General features: G+C 42.9%; 1 protein-coding gene across 2 annotated transcripts in view; it reads left to right on the forward strand.

Moving 5' to 3' along the window:
• The window catches only part of vta1 (vesicle (multivesicular body) trafficking 1), a 91806-nt gene that overhangs the window by 4256 nt on the left and 66674 nt on the right, over positions 1 to 20876 (forward strand). For both annotated transcript variants that reach the window (XM_028605585.1, XM_028605587.1), the window contains exon 2: positions 18361 to 18455. In XM_028605585.1, coding sequence (XP_028461386.1) covers positions 18361 to 18455 — 95 coding nt within the window. The remainder of the gene's footprint in view (positions 1 to 18360; positions 18456 to 20876) is intronic.

The raw sequence follows: 20876 nt of genomic DNA on the forward strand, positions 1-20876 counted from the left end.
TCGGTCCTATTTCTAGCACGCACGTGTTTTCGGCGCCTGAGACGTGCGTGTCACGCAGGCAGCGTTACCATGGGAGCCGAAATAAAAACGGACACGCCACACAGCCAGTGTGTAACCGGCCTAATGCTGATTGCAGTCAGAGCGGCTCAAAGAAAGGACTTCTTCTCCCCTGTAGCTAGGGGTGGGAATCACCAGAGGCCTCACGATACGATATCATCACGATACTTATGTCACGATACGATATTATTGCGATTTTAAACGCATTGCAATATTCTGCAATATACTGCAATGTATTACCTTTTTTCCAACTTAACATTTTTCCTAAATTTAAATTATGTCCCCAAAGGAAGATTTTGTCAACATCTGTTTTATCTAAAAATATACATTTTTCTGTCTGTTCATCTCACTTAAATTTTATTGCTGCAAAATGGGGTTGTCAAGCAAGACAGACCGACCAACACATATATCATAAAAGATCAATACTTGGCATCTGTGTATCGATACAGTATTGCCACGAAAAATATCGCGATACTATGCTGTATCGATTTTTTTCCCCTACCTGTAGCCAATCTTTGCAACACAGCCTTTTTGGAGGTTTTGTACTCTCTCTGTGCCACTGGAATAAAAAAAAAATAACTAAAACTAAAGGATATTGTCAGGTCTGTTCAAAGCCCTGCAGGTCTCCTGGGGGGAAAACAAACTAATTAATCGGCACACATTTTAAAAATGTAGTTCTTAAATTACCTGTTCTCAAAACTTTCTTGGAAATAAGTCTTCCAGCATGAAACAGCATAAGAGCTTTGCTCTCCCGGTAGAGACCCTTTTGTTCACAAGATGACAAGATTTACTTCTTCAGCAGGAACTTGGGTGCAGAGAGCCACATATAGGAAATACGATTTTTCTTAATTAAATAAGTTTTTTAAAATGGGTGAAATGTAGCTTGACATATCGCATAGCTGTCTCCAACACAGCGTTTTATAACCCTTTTTATTTATAGAGGTGGTCCTCTTTACCTGCCATAACTTCTCTGCCTCACAGCAAATGCCATATATTTTAATAAGTGTGACTTACTGTTTAGGCTGTCACCTTTTTTAGTTTAGGTTATTGATCAGAAGACGGACTGTGTCATCACCTGTATGGCTTATCTCCTCCTCTAAACAAAAAATAATATCCTGAGGAGAAACCCGGCAGCGTGTTGAAACAGATCAGATTTTATCCAAACGTTTAGAATCGTGGTTACTGCTGTCTCGGTCTGAAATAATTCAACTGGTTTGTTCGGCTCTGTTGTGACTATAAATTACAGGATTGAACAATGCCATGTTGTTTTAGTAGGGCTGGGCACAGAACTCTGATACTTTGGTTTACCCCCCCCTCCTTGTTACACACTTAGAAATTATAATAACAACAAAAGATACAAGTGTACAATAGAATAACATGGGTACAGGAAATAGGATCCACAGAGGATAGAATAACACATTGACAAACTCACAGACAGACGCACACAGACACACACAGACAGACACACACACATGCAGAGACACACACACACACAGACATACACATGCACAGACAGACAGACAGACCCACAGACAGATGGACCCACGCACACAGACACACACACACAGACAGACACACACATCAGCTCAGCTTCAGCATCACATTTTGTGGTGCATAAAGTCCAGTCTAGTTTCCCGTGAAGTAGGGAGAACTGTCAACTATCAGAGCTGACTTCTGATTGGGAGCATAGGGAGCGGAGTGCAGCAGGGGTCCGCATCTGACCCAGTTCAGCTGTGACACAGGGAAGCTGCTCGAGGCGAAATGCACATGAAGAGGTATGGAAAAGCAGAAAAACACTATAAAAATCTGTCAGATCAAAGGCACGTGTCCGCGGCGCTGACAGATACTGGCTTCTTCTGACAGCTGAGGGGAAGACTTTATACTGAGAAAGTAAGAACTTGTTATGAGTCTATTATGTGGCTCTCGGTGTACGTAGGAAGAAACCAGCGGGGTTTTTTACTCATGATTTTTTAAAGGAGACCTATTGCAAAAATCTCAGATGAAGGCTTGCAGAACGATTGCAAATAAAGCAAACTGTTGCTTGTAAGCTACTTTACACGCTGTGTTCAGGTCACGTTACTGTTGACGTTCAAAACCCCACAAAAAAACTATTGGATACCTACTAGGGCTGCTCGATTATGGAAAAAAACATAATCACGATTATTTTGGTCAATATTGAAATCACGATAATTTGACACGATTACTTGTTAACTTCTGGAAAGATGTTGCAGTTGTTGAACTTAAACAGTGGGAAAAAGTTAAATAAATCAACAGTAAAAAAAAACACAAATGGTAAATTTTTCCTTTTCCTATTTAAACTTTATTTTTTCCTTCAGAACACGAGAGAAAATAAGAGTTTACTTGCAAAACGTAATGAGCTAAATAATTGTTTTTCTCGATTATTCTGTTTTTGTGATCGTTGGGAGCCAAAATCATAATCGCGATTAAATTTCGATTAATTGCACAGCCCTAATACCTAACCAATGAACAAATATCCAAATAGTAGAATATCCTATTTTTAAGCTGTGGTGGAGAGGAGGTTAATGAACAAACTGTTATCTATCATGGATGACCCCGACCACCCTCTCCACCCCACACTGGTCCAACAGAGGAGCAGCTTCTCTAAGAGGCTCCGACAGCTTCGATGTTGCACGGACCGATACAGGAAATCATTCCTACCACAGGCAATTCAACTTTTTAACACTTCATCACTGAGTGTGAGAGAAGACTCATATACATCACAACTGAACTGAATGCACCTTGCACAATAGGCCTACATCCTATCATTACTAGGGAAACGGTTGTACATTTTTACTCCCCAACTTTTTGAAATGTTTGTACATTTTATTTACATATTGTATACAGTACAGGCCAAAAGTTTGGACACGCCTTCTCATTTAATGCGTTTCCTTTTTATTTTCATGACTATTGACATTGTAGATTCTCACTGAAGGCATCAAAACTATGAATGAACACATATGGAATTATGTACTTAACAAAAAAGTGTGAAATAACTGAAAACATGTCTTATATTTTAGATTCTTCAAAGTAGCCACCCTTTGCTTTTTGTGATAACTCTGCAAACCCTTGGTGTTCTCTCAATGAGCTTCATGAGGTAGTCACCTGAAATGGTTTTACCTTCACAGGTGTGCTTTGTCAGGGTTCATTAGTGGAATTATTTCCCTTAATAATAAAAAAAGAAAAGGGTGGCTACTTTGAGGAATCTAAAATATAAGACATGTTTTCAGTTATTTCACACTTTTGTGTTAAGTACATAATTCTATATGTGTTCATTCATAGTTTTGATGCCTTCAGTGAGAATCTACAATGTAAATAGTCATGAAAATAAAAAGGAAACGCATTGAATGAGGTGTGTCCAAACTTTTGGCCTGTACTGTATATTTTAAACATTGCTCGTGTAGTATTCAATTATTGAATGTATACTCTGTATGTGAGCTGTGTGATATTTTGCTGCTCCAAAACAGTTATTTCCATTTTTTTTTGTTTTTTTGGGATCAATAAAAATCTATCTAACCGAACCCTACGCTTGCACTCCGCGCGCTACGCTTGTCACCGTAATGACGACGCCATTGATTACGGGAAGGTGTTTACGTAGGTGGAGCGTTCAGTGCAGTAGGCTGTGAGAAAGTGGACATGGATCTGGTGAGCAGTAGGCTGTGAGAAAGTGGACATGGATCTGGTGAGCAGTAGGCTGTGAGAAAGTGGACATGGATCTGGTGAGCAGTAGGCTGTGAGGAAGTGGACATGGATCTGGTGAGCAGGAGGCTGTGAGGAAGTGGACATGGATCTGGTGAGCAGAAAAAGTTGTTGTTTGGCAGTACTTTCAGTCAAAAGAAGGCCATTCAAGTCCAGCTACATGTTCAATCTGTTCAATGCTGATTGGTCTGATGGTGGCGAGGACCCTAAACTATACACAACATGGCCGCTGTTACAACATCTGGTCTGAAACATCTGAAAGAATACGAGTTGTGAATGAAGGAATCTCCAGACAGAAGCCAGAATGCAGCAACTTCAGGTACGGCAAAGGAAGGCCAGTCCCTGTTTACTTCATTCATGTGTTTACTGGGTTCATGGTCTGAGGATGGGAGGAGGAGTCAGCACAATCTCAACCAGTGGATTCAGGATTCAGCCGAACCCCAAAAATCTGGATTCGGGGCATCCCTGGTTTTTGTATTTCTGGGTTAAATGAAGGTATTAGTTTCACAGATGCTCTTACGGTGTCTTACAGTTTTCTCTATGGATGTTTGACTGTGTGCTCTAACAGCTTAAACATCTTTTTTAATCTGTCGGTGTTGAGGTGTCCCATCGTGACAAGCTTATAACTGCCGGGAAGGAATTTGTCACCTGTGCAAGCTGTACTGTTTCTTTTTCCGTGGATGTTGTCACATTTTTGCCACGTTTATAGATAATTCTGCCTTTTAATTTTTGACAGGACAGCTAGGTGAGAAAGGGGGAAGACATGCAGGAAATCGTCACAGGTTTATTCCTCTGCGTCGAGGCATAAACCTCTCAGTACATGTGCGCTTGCTCTACCCACTGAGCCAACCCGGCCACATTTTTGCCAGGTTTATAGATAAAAACGCGAGACACTTCAGAGTCGAAGCGCTGAAAGGAAACCTATAAAATGAAGAGAACCTGGCAGAAGGAGTGGAGATTTCCATATTTGTCTCCACAAATCATTTCCTCAAGGTTATAAGCAAACGTGCAATGAGAGGTGGTTAATTTACTTTTTGGGTTTTTTTTCTGTTGATTCTGCAGCGGTGGCTGTAAAATAGGAACAGATTCTTGGCATCTTTGGGAGACTGAGTGGTTGCAAGATTCATCAGATGCTTTAACCGTTTCATTTTAGTGTTTGGAGAAGATGTGACCTGCCGAATGGATGGTTGGACACTTTCCAATCTCATTAGATGATATATTACACCGAAACACAGGTTGGGGGTTATTCATATTTGTTATACGTACCCCCTGCAGTCCTCCAGAGTACCCCTAGGTGGACACGTACCCCCTGCAGTACTCCACTGGTCAAAATCTGCACGGCTTTGTACGTCACTAGCCGAAACGAGCTGGCTAACTGCAACCGTTAGCAAGCATGCTAATGGCCTCTTTTGCCTGCAGTCTGAACGTAGCCTTAGTTCACTTATTTACATTTGAACATACAGTATAGTTTTTGTATTTCTGGGTTAAATGAAGATATTAATTTCTCAGATGCTCTTACAGTGTCTTACAGTTTTCTCTATGGATGACTGACAGTGTGCACTAACAGCTTAAACATCTTTTTTAATCTGTCGGTGGTGAGGGGTGCCATCATAGTACGAACTACGAACCTTAGTTTACTGATTTACATGTGAACATACAGTATGCTGGCTCTATACACGCTAAAAGTCCTGATTATTTACATGGATGCTGGTGGAGATATGCTGGCTCTATACACGCTAAAAGTCCTGATTATTTACATGGAGTCTGGTGGAGATATGCTGGCTCTATACACGCTAAAAGTCCTGATTATTTACATGGAGTCTGGTGGAGATATGCTGGCTCTATACACGCTAAAAGTCCTGATTATTTACATGGAGTCTGGTGGAGATATGCTGGCTCTATACACGCTAAAAGTCCTGATTATTTACATGGAGTCTGGTGGAGATATGCTGGCTCTATACACGCTAAAAGTCCTGATTATTTACATGGAGTCTGGTGGAGATATGCTGGCTCTATACACGCTAAAAGTCCTGATTATTTACATGGAGTCTGGTGTAGATATGCTGGCTCTATACACGCTAAAAGTCCTGATTATTTACATGGAGTCTGGTGGAGATATGCTGGCTCTATACACGCTAAAAGTCCTGATTATTTACATGGAGTCTGGTGGAGATATGCTGGCTCTATACACGCTAAAAGTCCTGATTATTTACATGGAGTCTGGTGGATATATGCTGGCTCTATACACGCTAAAAGTCCTGATTATTTACATGGAGTCTGGTGGAGATATGCTGGCTCTATACACGCTAAAAGTCCTGATTATTTACATGGAGTCTGGTGGAGATATGCTGGCTCTATACACGCTAAAAGTCCTGATTATTTACATGGAGTCTGGTGGAGTTTGGTGATGGTGATTTCGGGGCTGTTTCATGTTAAACTAAAAGGATCTTACTCTTTAACTAAAAGGTCTATCTCTGTAGGGATCCATCCATTCATAGTTTTGATGCCTTCAGTGAGAATCTATCTACAATGTAAATAGTCATGAAAATAAAAAGGAAACTCATTGAATGAGAAGGTGTGTCCAAACTTTTGGCCTGTACTGTATATTTTAAACATTGCTCGTGTAGTATTCAATTATTGAATGTATACTCTGTATTCCAATCTCATTAGATGATATATTACACCGAAACACAGTCCCCCTGCAGTCCTCCAGAGTACCCCTAGGTGGACACGTACCCCCTGCAGTACTCCACTGGTCAAAATCTGCACGGCTTTGTACGTCACTAGCGAAACGAGCTGGCTAACTGCAACCGTTAGCAAGCATGCTAATGGCCTCTTTTGCCTGCAGTCTGAACGTAGCCTTAGTTCACTTATTTACATTTGAACATACAGTATAGTTTTTGTATTTCTGGGTTAAATGAAGATATTAATTTCTCAGATGCTCTTACAGTGTCTTACAGTTTTCTCTATGGATGACTGACTGTGTGCACTAACAGCTTAAACATCTTTTTTAATCTGTCGGTGGTGAGGGGTGCCATCATAGTACGAACGTAGCCTTAGTTTACTGATTTACATGTGAACATACAGTATGCTGGCTCTATACACGCTAAAAGTCCTGATTATTTACATGGAGTCTGGTGGAGATATGCTGGCTCTATACACGCTAAAAGTCCTGATTATTTACATGGAGTCTGGTGGAGATATGCTGGCTCTATACACATTAAAAGTCCTGATTATTTACATGGATGCTGGTGGAGATATGCTGGCTCTATACACGCTAAAAGTCCTGATTATTTACATGGAGTCTGGTGGAGATATGCTGGCTCTATACACGCTAAAAGTCCTGATTATTTACATGGAGTCTGGTGGAGATATGCTGGCTCTATACACGCTAAAAGTCCTGATTATTTACATGGAGTCTGGTGGAGATATGCTGGCTCTATACACGCTAAAAGTCCTGATTATTTACATGGAATCTGGTGGAGATATGCTGGCTCTATACACGCTAAAAGTCCTGATTATTTACATGGAGTCTGGTGGAGATATGCTGGCTCTATACACACTAAAAGTCCTGATTATTTACATGGAGTCTGGTGGAGATATGCTGGCTCTATACATGCTAAAAGTCCTGATTATTTACATGGAGTCTGGTGTAGATATGCTGGCTCTATACACACTCAAATTCCTAATTATTTACATGGAGTCTGGTGGAGATATGCTGGCTCTATACACGCTAAAAGTCCTGATTATTTACATGGAGTCTGGTGGAGATATGCTGGCTCTATACACGCTAAAATTCCTAATTATTTACATGGAGTCTGGTGGAGATATGCTGGCTCTATACACGCTAAAAGTCCTGATTATTTACATGGAGTCTGGTGGAGATATGCTGGCTCTATACACGCTAAAAGTCCTGATTATTTTCATGGAGTCTGGTGGAGATATGCTGGCTCTATACACGCTAAAAGTCCTGATTATTTACATGGAGTCTGGTGGAGATATGCTGGCTCTATACACGCTAAAAGTCCTGATTATTTACATGGAGTCTGGTGGAGTTTGGTGATGGTGATTTCGGGACTGTTTCATGTTAAACTAAAAGGATCTTACTCTTTAACTAAAAGGTCTATCTCTGTAGGGATCCATCCCATCATTTTGTCAGACTTTTAGAATAACAATCTGAGTCTGTCAGCGGCAAAATGAGCACTTAAGTGAACGTAAATACAAGCTGGTCAATAACCCTATTAACTTACAGTGAAGCTTGTTGTGTTATTTGGTATAAATAGAGCAGTACTTATCAGCCAACGTACAGAGTTTTGTTGAAATGTTTATTTTTCCAAATCTTAAAATGTCTCGAAGGTGTAGTCGGAAAAACAAAGTTTGTTGTTGTGAATGTTTGGACCCAAAGTGATGCTGAGTTCCTCGAGCTCACCTGTCCATCACACAGAGCGGCTGCTGCTGTAATGTCTTTTTCCTCTGAGACGGTACTTAGTGGATTAAAAAGGAATCAGAGATCAGTTGGGCTCTTTTTAATGGGCTGTGTTTTGCTCAGATCGCAGCAGATAAGCGGATTAACTCGGAGCAAGAACACAGGTTTTCTCATTTATGTCCAATGTTGTGCGATAGAAGTGATTCACAGCAAGGGAAAGAAAGTATTGGAATTGCTTTGGATTATTTCCAAGTCTCGCAAAATGGCACAAGCACATTTTTATTTCTTATTTCAGAGATAAGTCAGAGCCGGTTAGTGCATAATAGGAACCGTTGCATCGGGCTGGATGGACCCAGTCTTTTCCTTTGGTTTGTGAAAGACTAAAGTTTACATTTTTTTGTACATTTTAATGTAAAAGACATAAATATTTGGTGGGGGGTTAAGGGTTCCTTCCTTCTATGAAAAGGTGTTTTTTCAATAATAATAAAAATGCGCACATCACATAATTTTTGGACCATTATTCTCACCATATCTGTGTCTAAATGTTAGAAAAGCTAGAACAGATCATGAATAAATAACACTCAAAAAGCCTAAAGACAGAACTTGCTGAAGAAGTCCCCTGGGGACAAAGATCCAACCATAGATATAGAACAATAGATATGACATGAATGTCATAACTAATGGTATAACTGTCCGCCATCTTACTAGAGTACTGTTTACTATTGTCACCTATGGCAGCAAGTATGAATTACATGTCATATCTATTGTTCTATATCTATGGATCCAACCAATCAGATGTGAGGAATGTCAGGGATTCATTCAGCTTATTCCCACCTTACACCAAACCACTTGTTGTAGTGATTCCTTTGGCGAGACAAATCTTACATCTGGGGATGAAATCCTGAGAGTTGGGCGGACGCGTACAGGCAGGCAGACAGACAGACAGACAGAAAGACAGACGCACACACACACACAGACAAAGGTGGTCATACAACTCAGTCTGCACGTTCAGACAAAATCCAAGTTGTTTGATATTATAGAAAGTTTAGATCTTCTGGTTTGTGAGTTAAAAACTCACAAACTGTTGAAGGAGAAACTCTTGAGTGTGGAGCCTCAGTGATCCAGCCAGACCACTGGAGGTCAGCAGCACACTGTGTGTGTGTGTGTGTGTGTGTGTGTGTGTGTGTGTGTGTGTGTGTGTGTGTGTGTGTCTGAGTGTGTGTGTGTGTGTCTCTGAGTGTGTGTGTGTGTGTCTCTGAGTGTGTGTTTGTGTGTCTCTGAGTGTGTGTGTGTGTGTGTCTCTGAGTGTGTTGTGTTCATCACGGAGCCTCAGTGATCCAGCCAGACCACTGGAGGTCAGCAGCTGTGTGTGTGTGTGTGTGTGTGTGTGTGTGTGTGTGTGTGTGTGTGTGTGTGTGTGTGTGTGTGTGTGTGAGGTGTGTGTGTGTGTGTGTGTGTGTGTGTGTGTGTGTGTGTGTGTGTGTGTGTGTGTGTGTGTGTGTGTGTGTGTGTGTGTGTGTGTGTGTGTGTGTGTGTGTGTGTGTGTGTGTGTGTGTGTGTGTGTGTGTGTGTGAGTAGTTTCCAAACTCTTCCACATCCAGGACCCTAGACAATTGCAGTTTATTCTGTAGACTTTTTTTTTTTTTCCTTTTTAAGCAGCATTATTAATCATGTGAGGGAGTTTATTCCACAGACTAATCTCTTAGCATTAAAAAACATTTCTTCCAGAAGGCTGAGTCTGTTCATCCTGTTTGTCTGTCTCTCGGCCGCGGCCCTTCATCAGCACGTATATCTAAATTAGTGGGCCAATGTTTCCCCTCACCTCCACCCTGGAACAGGACGATCGCTGGCCGGTTGAGTCAAAGCCGTGATAAGTTTCTCTGTAATGAAGCCGAGTAATTCAGCCGCAGCTCCCCCGGCAGACAGCTTTCTGGCTGTGGGACAGCCGCTGTTTCACACTGATTGGACCATTGACGTTAGTAATGAGCTTGCAGAGTCCCCGACACACACGCACACACACACACACACACACACACACACACACACACACACACACACACACACACACACACACACACACACACACACACACACACACACACACACACACACACACACACACACACACACACACAGAGACACACACACAGAGAGAGACACACACACACAGAGAGAGAGACACACACACAGACAGACACACACACAGAGAGAGAGAGAGAGACACACACACAGAGACAGACACACACACACACACACAGAGAGAGAGAGAGAGACACACACACACACAGAGACAGACACACACACACACACACACACACACACACACACACAGCGAGACACACACACACACACAGAGAGACACAGACAGAGACACACACACACACAGAGAGAGACACACACAGGGACACAGAGAGAAACAGACACACACACACACACACAGAGACACACACAGGGACACACAAAGACACAGAGAGAGAGAGAGACACACACACAGAGACAGACACACACACACAGCGAGAGACCGAGACAAAGAGACACAGAGAGACACACACACACACACACACACACACACACACACACACACACACACACAGAGAGACACACACAGAGACACACACACACAGACACACAGAGAGACACTTACACACACACAGACACACACGCAATCATACAAAATAAAAAGCAATCCAACATCACATTATACAACGTAAACAAAGTAGCCTTCATAAAATGAGCAGTGGTGAAAGTTATTATAGTCCACGGATGTATTAAGAGAAAGTTATAATCTAGCTAGTCATGTTATGATGGGAAGTGGAAGTGACTATGCTCTTCTTCTCCGTTTTTGGTGAATTTCTGTAGCAGAAACAGCGCTGCCTATAGGCCTGAAGTAGCGTATTGAGTCATTTACAAATGGATTTGTTACGACGCAACTATTCTTGTAAACGAATCCAGGGAAGACGGGTAAAAAAAAGATTGTTTTGGTACGTGTGGATTCTGTCATCAAGCATGTGCATGGCCCCAGTTATTATACACTACTGCTGCACGCTGTGCTCTCACATGACATGGCACTTTATAGGCTTTTATTCCTTGCAATGTTCTTATTAACCCTTTATAGGGCACTCATTGAAATCTTTGGAAATTCTAAATTGTAACCTCAAAAAGGTAATGGGGGGGGATGGTACAGGACATTTAATAAAAAAAAAAAAAAAAAAAAAGTTATCAATATTTTTCATGTTTGTATTGCAAATCAAGGTCAATGAAGTTACCATATATGAGCACTTGCCTGTCTAGAGTGAACAAAAATTACCCAGAATGAATTTTAAAAATTATGTGAAACACACACAACCTGCAAGGAACATTTATTTAGAGACATCTCTGTCTTGAGGTAGGCTACTGATACTGGCTTGACTGTCATACAAGAAAAACTCTTAACATCATAACTAAACATGGTAAGTTGATTTAACTCACAAATTATTTGGTTGAATAGTCGTGTTAAAAATTTGAGATTGTTGTTATTTGTATAGCATTTCTAAAAATCAGAGTTGGCCTAATATTGACTTAAAAGCATATACCTTTTGCAGCTGTCTGCTCGGCTCTTTTATGGGGAGAGGGATACCGTTGTTGTTCCCGTAAACCCTGCCAGAGATGATGATAGCTCAGAGGAAGAAGACAACGATGTGGCAGATCCCGACTTCCTTCCACGCACCCACAACCTGGACATTGATGGCCCTTCTGCCAAAAGGAAGTGCATGGGGCCTGCAGTGGAGGTGCTTGTAGATGAGGACCTGGGCGAAAATGATGACAATCAAGAGCCGGCACCAACAGCAAAGAGGCTCACCAACAAAAGGGAGCCAGAACCCCAGGAACCCTCTAGAAGAAGGTTGACCTGGATTACCACCTCGACTTCATCCAAAGTCCATTTGATTATTTCAGCAGGTACTTCAGTGAAGTAATCCAAGACCTATCATATCAAACCAATTAGCGTAGCCCAGATGAACATCAACACCACCTTTGCCACCACTGATGATGAAATTATGAACTTTGTGGCTCATAATTTCTAACTCAGTGGGGCAAAGGGGTGTTGATGTTCATCTGGGCTGCATATAAGTTGGTTTGATATGTTATGTGCGAGATTACTTATTACGACTGAAGTACCTGCTGAAATAATCAAATGGACTTTGCATGAAGTCAGGGGGAATGTGCTGGTATTCAGGCAGGGGTGGGTTTTCCAGATCAACCTTCTTCTAGAGGGTTCCTGGGGTTCTGGCTCCCTTTTGATGGTGAGCCTTTTTTGCTGTTGGTGCCGGCTCTTGATTGTCATCTACAAGCACCTCCACTGCAGGCCCCATGCACTTCCTTTTGGCAGAAGGGCCCTCAATGTCCAGGTTGTGGGTGCGTGGAAGGAAGTCGGGATCTGCCACATCGTTGTCTTCTTCCTCTGAGCTATCATCATCGCTGGCAGGGTTTACGGGAACAACAACGGTATACCTCTCCCCATAAAAGAGCGGAGCAGACAGCTGCAAAAGGAATATGCTTTTAAGTCAATATTAAGTCAAAGGAAAACAGTAACAGTGTAATTTAGATCTACTGGAAAAAAAAAAAAAGAGTATTGACATAGAAAATATAAAAACAGAAAAATCAATTATAATTACTGGTAGCACCACTTATATTTACTCATAGTTGTGTTTTATCACAAACTAATATTGAGTAATTAAAATGAATTCACACAGTACTAGGCCTCACACTAAAAATAAGCACCTATGTATGCCATTTAACTATAATAAAAAACCTACATTCATAGACATATGTCTAAAAATGGACACTTGTGCCACTCATGCTAGTCTTAGGTGAACGGGGCATATATATATATATATATATATATATATATATATATATATATATATATATATATATATATATATATATATATATCAAATATGGTGCATTTAGATTTCAGCCCAACATTAAGCTAATTTTTAGAAATGCTGTGCAAATAACAACAATCTCAATCTTTAACACAACTATTCAACCAAATAATTTGTGAGTTACATCAACTTACCACGTTTAGTTATGATGCTATTACCATAGCTGTGGAAGAAGCCAGGTTCAAAAATGATGATATTTATGATTTCTGCAAGATGGCTGTGTTTGAGGTGCTCCAGGCCACTGCTGATTGTTCAGATGCCATGATGTCAATATCTGTCAGATAGCTTGATCTCCCCTGATTGGCTGAGAGAAAACCACATGACTCCACAACTCCAAATGGAGGCAAAGGCATTTTGAGTGTGTGCGGAAGTGACTAAATATGGTTACTTGCCCCATGTTTGTATGCCTCAGGGAACTGCCACCTAAATGTCATTATATTGTTGTCTGACCCCTCAGTATAATGGCAGTAAATCTGCTGTGACTCGATCAGAACCTGTTTTGTTTTGAGCAGCTGCTTTTAGAAACATTGCGTGGTGTGTTTTATTGATCATATCCAGAGTCTGCATGGTTTATGAAGATACTAAAAGTGACACTCTGGGAGTGTGTGATGAAGCACATGTCATAGCTGAGAGAGAGAGAGAGAGAGAGAGAGAGAGAGAGAGAGAGAGAGAGAGAGAACTCTGACACATCCTCCATAACAACGTCCTTGTTATTGATGAGAGAGGGAGGGAGGGAGAGAGAAAAGGAGATGTTTACTGTATTATTATATCAGATGTATTTACTCCTTGATGTTTGTTTTTATGCTTTCGCAACACATGTATTTTTTTGTCATGCCAATAAAGCAACATGAAATTGAAAATTGGGAGAGTGAGAGAGAAAAGGAGAGAGAGAGGGGAAGAGAGACAGGGGAAAGGAGAGAGTTTGAGGAAGAGGGAGAGAGAGGAGGGGGGAGAGAGAGGAAGAGAAGGAAAGGGAGAGAGGGAAAATGAGAGGGAGGAAGAGAGGGAAAATCAGACAGGGGACAGGAGAGAGAGAGGGAGGAAGAGAGGGAGGGAGAGAGGGAAAATTAGACAGGGGGACAGGAGAGAGAGAGGGAGGAAGAGAGGGAGGGAGGGAGGAAGAGAGGGAGGGAGAGAGGAAGAGGGAAAATGAGAGGGAGAGAGAGGGAGAGAGGGAAAATGAGAGGGAGGAAGAGTGAAAATTAGACGTGGGAAAAGGGGAGAGGGAGGGAGAGAGGAAGAGAGCGAGAGAGAGAGGGAGGGAGGAAGAGAGGGAGGGAGGAAGAGAGGGAGGGAGAGAGGAAGAGAGAGGGAAGAGAGAGAGGAAGAGAGCGAGAGAGGAAGAGAGGGAAAGGGAGAGAGGGAAAATGAGAGGGAGAGAGAGGAAGAGAGGGAAAGGGAGAGAGGAAGAGAGAGGGAAAGGGAGAGAGGAAGAGAGAGGGAAAGGGAGAGAGGAAGAGAGGGAAAGGGAGAGAGGAAGAGAGAGGGAAAGGGAGAGATGAAGAGAGAGGGAAAGGGAGAGATGAAGAGAGAGGGAAAGGGAGAGAGGAAGAGAGAGCGAGAGAGGGAGGGAGGGAGGGAGGAAGAGGGAGAGAGGAAAAGAGAGGGAAAGGGAGAGAGGAAGAGAGAGCGAGAGAGAGGAAGAGAGGGAAAGGGAGAGAGGGAAAATGAGAGGGAGTGAGAGGGAAAATTAGACAGGGAAAAGAAGAGATCTGGAAGCATCCCATTACTGACCACCAGGGGGCTCTGGGGGGAAACATCTGGAAGCATTCCATTAATTCAATTTTATTTATAGTATCAAATCATAACAAGAGTTATCCCGAGACACTTTACAGATACAGTAGGTCTAGACCACACTCCAGGACCATTTTAAAAAGACAGTCAAATCTTACCTTCATTTAAGTTAATTATTATGAGGTTTCTGATTGTGTGTTTTTGTGAATGTAACCAACTTTAATGTTAACCATGTAATATATTGTAATATATAATTTTGTTTTCAAGATATTTCTCTATTTGCTTGGTTGTTGTTGTTTTTCAATTAATTTTATTTGTAATTTTTGTTTTTATTACTTAGTTTTGTTGGCATGTATTTTTTTTATTTTCTTTTTTTCTTAAAAAAAATTTTTTTCTTCTTCTGTAAATGCTATGAAATGTTTTAATATTGTTTGATTAAATGTAGTGTTGGACCCCAGGAAGACTAGCTGGTCATCAAGGCGTCAGCTAATGGGGATCCTTAATAAACTAAACTAAACTAAACATCTGGAAGCATCACAGTACTGACCACCAGGGGGCTCTGGGGGGGGAAACATCTGGAAGCGAACCAACGTGTAGGCTTGGCTGTAGTTTTTTTTAATTTTCTGTGGCCTTCCATCCTCTCTGCTGTCAAAGCCGTCTTTCTGTGTAGCACTTCATTGTGTCGGAGCAGCCAGAGAAGTGGACATTGCATGGGTGTAATCGCACAAAGGGCCTCTTTGTCTCCTTAAAAGCCTGACTGGCCGGCTGGCTGCTTCGGTAGCAGAGGAATCGCTGCCTGTTTGTCTCTGCTGGTTAACTGAGGCTGCCACATGCAAAACATGTGTGTCACGCTGGAGCTTTTTTATGTTTTTTTTAAAATTTATTTTTAGGAAATGTTGACAGCTGAACTGAGACTTTGTTCTGTTGGTGCTGTGCAGAGGGCGGTGACTCAAAACACCGAGCATGAGGTGGAAACGGAGGGATTACCGTACAACTGTGTACACAATGTGTGAATGGTTGCCTGGTAACGGAGTTAAACACATGACTAATCTTCGCTGGTCCAGATGTTTGAAGCTGACGGCTGATCGTTCCGACTTCAGCTGTTGGAGTTACACTTTCAAACTCCGAGAAGTCGGCAGATATCTTCAACTGCAAACATTGTAGTGTTTAGTTTATGGTGGTAGAGAGGGAGTGAGACAGGAGAGGGAGAGAGAGAGATGGGGGAGAGACATGAGAGGGAGGGAGGGACAGAGAGAGAGACAGGAGAAGTAGAGAGAGACAGGGGAAGGAGGGAGAGAGACTGGAGAGAGAGACCGGTGAGGGAGAGAGAGACAGGAGAGGGAGAGAGACGGGAGAGAGGGAGAGAGAGAGACGAGGGAGAGAGGGAGAGGGAGAGAGACATGAGAGGGAAGGAGGGAGAGAGAGACAGGAGGAGGGAGAGACAGGAGAGGGAGAGACGAGAGGAAGGGACACAGGAGAGGGAGAGAGAGACAGGAGAGGGAGAGAGAGAGAGAGAGAGAGAGAGAGAGACGGTAGAGGAGAGAGAAGGAGAGAGACGGGAGAGGGAGAGAGAGAGAGGAGAGGGAGGGAGAGAGAGCGAGAGAGAGGGGAGGGAGAGAGACGGGAGAGGGAGAGAGACATGAGAGGGAAGGAGAGAGAGAGAGACAGGAAAAGGAGAGAGACAGGGGAAGGAGGGAGAGAGACAGGAGAGGGAGAGAGACAGGAGAGGGAGAGAGAGACAGGAGAAGGAGAGAGAGAGAGACAGGAGAGGGAGAGAGAGACAGCTTTTTTGGTTTTATAAAGTCCCTTTATTGGACCATTTCCAGATAAGATTCACAGTCACCTGTTTTCCTGGGGAAAAAAATTCTAAATAATAAGTACTGGGATGCACCGAATCCAGGATTCGAATTTGGCTGAATATTGGGCTTTTTGACGGGGTTTTGGTTTCTGCTGAACCATAGAATTTTTTCCCAGGGAACCGAACCCTACGCTTCCACTAGGCGCGCTACGCTGGTCACCGTAGTGACGGCACCGTTGGTTACGGGAAGGTGTTTACGTAGGTGGAGCGTTCAATGTAGTAAACTGTGAGAAAGTGGACATGGATCTGGTGACCAGTAGGCTGTGAGCAAGTGGACATGGATCTGGTTCAATGCAGTAGGCTGTGAGGAAGTGGACATGGATCTGGTGAGCAGTAGGCTGTGAGCAAGTGGACATGGATCTGGTGAGCAGTAGGCTGTGAGCAAGTGGACATGGATCTGGTGAGCAGTAGGCTGTGAGCAAGTGGACATGGATCTGGTTCAATGCAGTAGGCTGTGAGGAAGTGGACATGGATCTGGTGAGCAGTAGGCTGTGAGCAAGTGGACATGGATCTGGTTCAATGCAGTAGGCTGTGAGAAAGTGGACATGGATCTGGTGAGCAGTAGACTGTGAGAAAGTAGACATGGATCTGGTTCAATGCAGTAGGCTGTGAGGAAGTGGACATGGATCTGGTGAGCAGTAGGCTGTGAGAAAGTGGACATGGATCTGGTGAGCAGTAGGCTGTGAGGAAGTGGACATGGATCTGGTGAGCAGTAGGCTGTGAGGAAGTGGACATGGATCTGGTTCAATGCAGTAGGCTGTGAGGAAGTGGACATGGATCTGGTGAGCAGTAGGCTGTGAGAAAGTGGACATGGATCTGGTGAGCAGTAGGCTGTGAGGAAGTGGACATGGATCTGGTGAGCAGTAGGCTGTGAGGAAGTGGACATGGATCTGGTGAGCAGAAAAGGTTGTATTTTGGCAGAACTTTCAGTCAAAAGAAGGCCATTCAAGTCCAGCTACATGTTCAATCTGTTCAATGCTGATTGGTAGGCTGTGAGAAAGTGGACATGGACCTGGTGAGCAGAAAATGCAATACATATATATTTTGGACCCTTATTATTTCCTGTACACGTTGGGGAGGGGTGATTGCTGCCGAGGACTCTGCCTACGTGGGGCACACGCTCTACCACGTGACCTAGAAGTCACGTGAAGAGAATTGTATTGACTAATTGATTAGTTGATTTAATCACAGACAGATCTGTAAATCTGAGTTTCTCCGCAAAGAGTCATGCAAAAGCACCACTTTAATTCTTGTGTTTACCAGAGATGTGCTCGTACGTTTCTTGGAAATAAGTCATTCAGCATGAAAAAAAGCATCAAATATGACTAATGGACTACAGAAATATAAGTTGACTAAGACCAAAACGACCGATTAGTCGACTAGTCCACTAAGAGGGAGCAGCCCTGCTGACCACAGAGCTAATTGACAGACAGGGGGATGTTGGGAGTTGGAGTTGTGACAGCTCTGTGCGATCAGGCCTCTTCGCTCCAATGTGTGTCTGGGTTTCGTGACTCGCCCGGAGCTTTTGACCGAGGCTGTCAAGGAACGGCCTTTATGTGTAACACCTCTCTCTCTCTCTCTCTCTCTCTCTCTCTCTCTCTCTCTCTCTCTCTCTCTCTCTCTCTCTCTGTGCTGTGTTACAGGTCGGCTGTACGCCATGCAGACCGGCATGAAGCTGGACAGTAAAACTCCAGAGTGCCGGAAGTTCCTGGTCAAGCTCATGGACCAGCTGGAGACGGTGAGTCAGACCTTCTTCACTACCGTTAGGCCTGGTTTATGGTTATGGTTCTGTAGAGGCTCCACGAAGATCTTTCACCATAGCCTGAAGTGTGTGTGTGTGTGTGTGTGTGTGTGTGTGTGTGTGTGTGTGTGTGTGTGTGTGTGTGTGTGTGTGTGTGTGTCACTTATTTGGAGCAGTAGGCTAGTTGGAACCAGTTACCTGCAGGATCTGTGCTAGGCTAAGCTAATGCTGGAGCCGTCAGACAGCGTTACAGCACACACAGAGATGAGAAGGGTATGTATGGACTAGTCTAACTCTGGGGGTTACAGTGAATAAGATAAAGTCCCAATAAGAGATGAGAAGGGTATTTAAGGACTAGTCTAGGGCTGGGCGATATGGACCAAAAGTCATATCCCGATATATTTTGGCTGAATATCGATATACGATATATATCCCGATATTTTTTTCCGCAAAGTGAGAGCAAATGTTCAGTCAAAGCCAAAATCAAATATGACATGTCACAAGTAGTTTCATAGAAACAGTTGCAAAATCAAATAAATAATAAACCGGTTTCTTCACCTGGTTCATGATTAAATGCTCAGCTGTTCAAATAATAAAATGTAAACCTAAATACTGTATAACAGGAGTACCTTTTTTGAAATCAAAGCTCCATATTTGTGATTCGTTCCAAAAGGTCAATTAAGCTTTTGATATTAATATAATCTACTTTGTTCAAAATGTAATGCCTCATGCCTGTAAGCCTAGGTTTATAGTCCCATTCTTCCACTTGATACTGCTTCCACTTAAGTAAACTAAAAGATGAACTATCGACTACAAAACAAAGAAACTAATTAATGTGTTAATACAAAGAATATTTATTATGATCGGTTCACAGATCTGAGTTCAAACGGAAACTTCACCCTTCTGAACTAAGAGTTTCTGCTTCAGGGTGAAGTTTAAAACAGACTGAAATGTCCAGGCTCATTCCTCCACTATTTATTTCTGTATGTATTTATGCGTTACGTGTCATTTTAACGAGCACTGAGCTCCAGATCCTGCAGCTGCAGGCGGTCTCTGCTGCCCCGCTGTAGCTTCTCTCCGTCCGCCTGCCGCCGGCAAACTTAGTGGAACTTTCCGCCCGATATCGACATACAGGTCGTCCTGGACTACGTGTAAGATCCTACCGATCACCACTCTGTCTTTGGCTGGTCCGATCTGGATCAGCGGGGACCAGCGCAGCAGCGAGGCAAAGCTGTGTTTTTTACGGGGAAGAGACGCTGCGGCCCGGCCACGGAGCTCTCCGCCTCCCGCTGCCGCCCGGAGCTCAGGTTGCTGGTCAAGGCGGCATACATAATCATAAAACACATTGTCACCTGTTAAATGTTATTCATTGCTGTTTGTTCTTTTCATTTCCTCTATCGAACATAATTAAGCAGTACAAAAGTCCGGCATCTTTAGCGTTGATCTGAATGCTTCGGACCCCTGTTCCAAGATGGCGGCGGTTTTGACGTATGTTTAGAACCTCAAGGCGACATCTGTGTATATATCTATGGGAGCAAGGATCACATTTGAACAATATCGATATATGCGATATGGTCTAATTCCATATCTCATTTAAAAATATATTGATATATTTATTATATCGATATATCGCCCAGCCCTAGACTAGTCTAACTCTGGGGGTTACAGTGAATAAGATAAAGTCCCAATAAGAGATGAGAAGGGTATGTATGGACTAGTCCAACTCTGGGGGTTACAGTGAATAAGATAAAGTCCCAATAAGAGATGAGAAGGGTATGTATGGACTAGTCTAACTCTGGGGGTTACAGTGAATAAGATAAAGTCCCAATAAGAGATGAGAAGGGTATGTATGGACTAGTCTAACTCTGGGGGTTACAGTGAATAAGATAAAGTCCCAATAAGAGATGAGAAGGGTATGTATGGACTAGTCCAACTCTGGGGGTTACGGTGAAGAAGCTAAAGTCCCAATAAGTCGCCGTGTTCCTTTTAAGCATCTGCCTTTTTAAGATTTTTAATGATTTTTGTGATGAGGAATCTGGGAGAAAATGCTCCACCTCCATGTGGTCCGACCAGACGTTTAACAAACAGGGAAAAAGCAAAAACAAGAAAGTGGAGAAAGCTACAAAAGCGTTGGAAAAAGCGTCCATAAAGCAGCACAAATGTCTTTAAAAAATGTTGAAAAACGGCAGAAAAGGCAAAAGAAAGGACAGGAGTTAAGAGGAGTTTAGAGGAGGTGAATGGGAGCAGAGCAGGTGGAGGTTTTTATGGAGGTGAGGAGGAGACACAGTAGGGGGGAGTCCCTCAGCGACGCTGGACTCACTTTACGATCACTAAGAGCCAATTAGAGGAAGCCGGGGACCAGGATGAAAACACAGCACACACACACACACACACACACACACACACACACAGAGACAC

The sequence above is a fragment of the Perca flavescens genome, chromosome 18 (assembly GCF_004354835.1).
Source record: "Perca flavescens isolate YP-PL-M2 chromosome 18, PFLA_1.0, whole genome shotgun sequence".
NCBI lineage: Eukaryota > Metazoa > Chordata > Actinopteri > Perciformes > Percidae > Perca > Perca flavescens.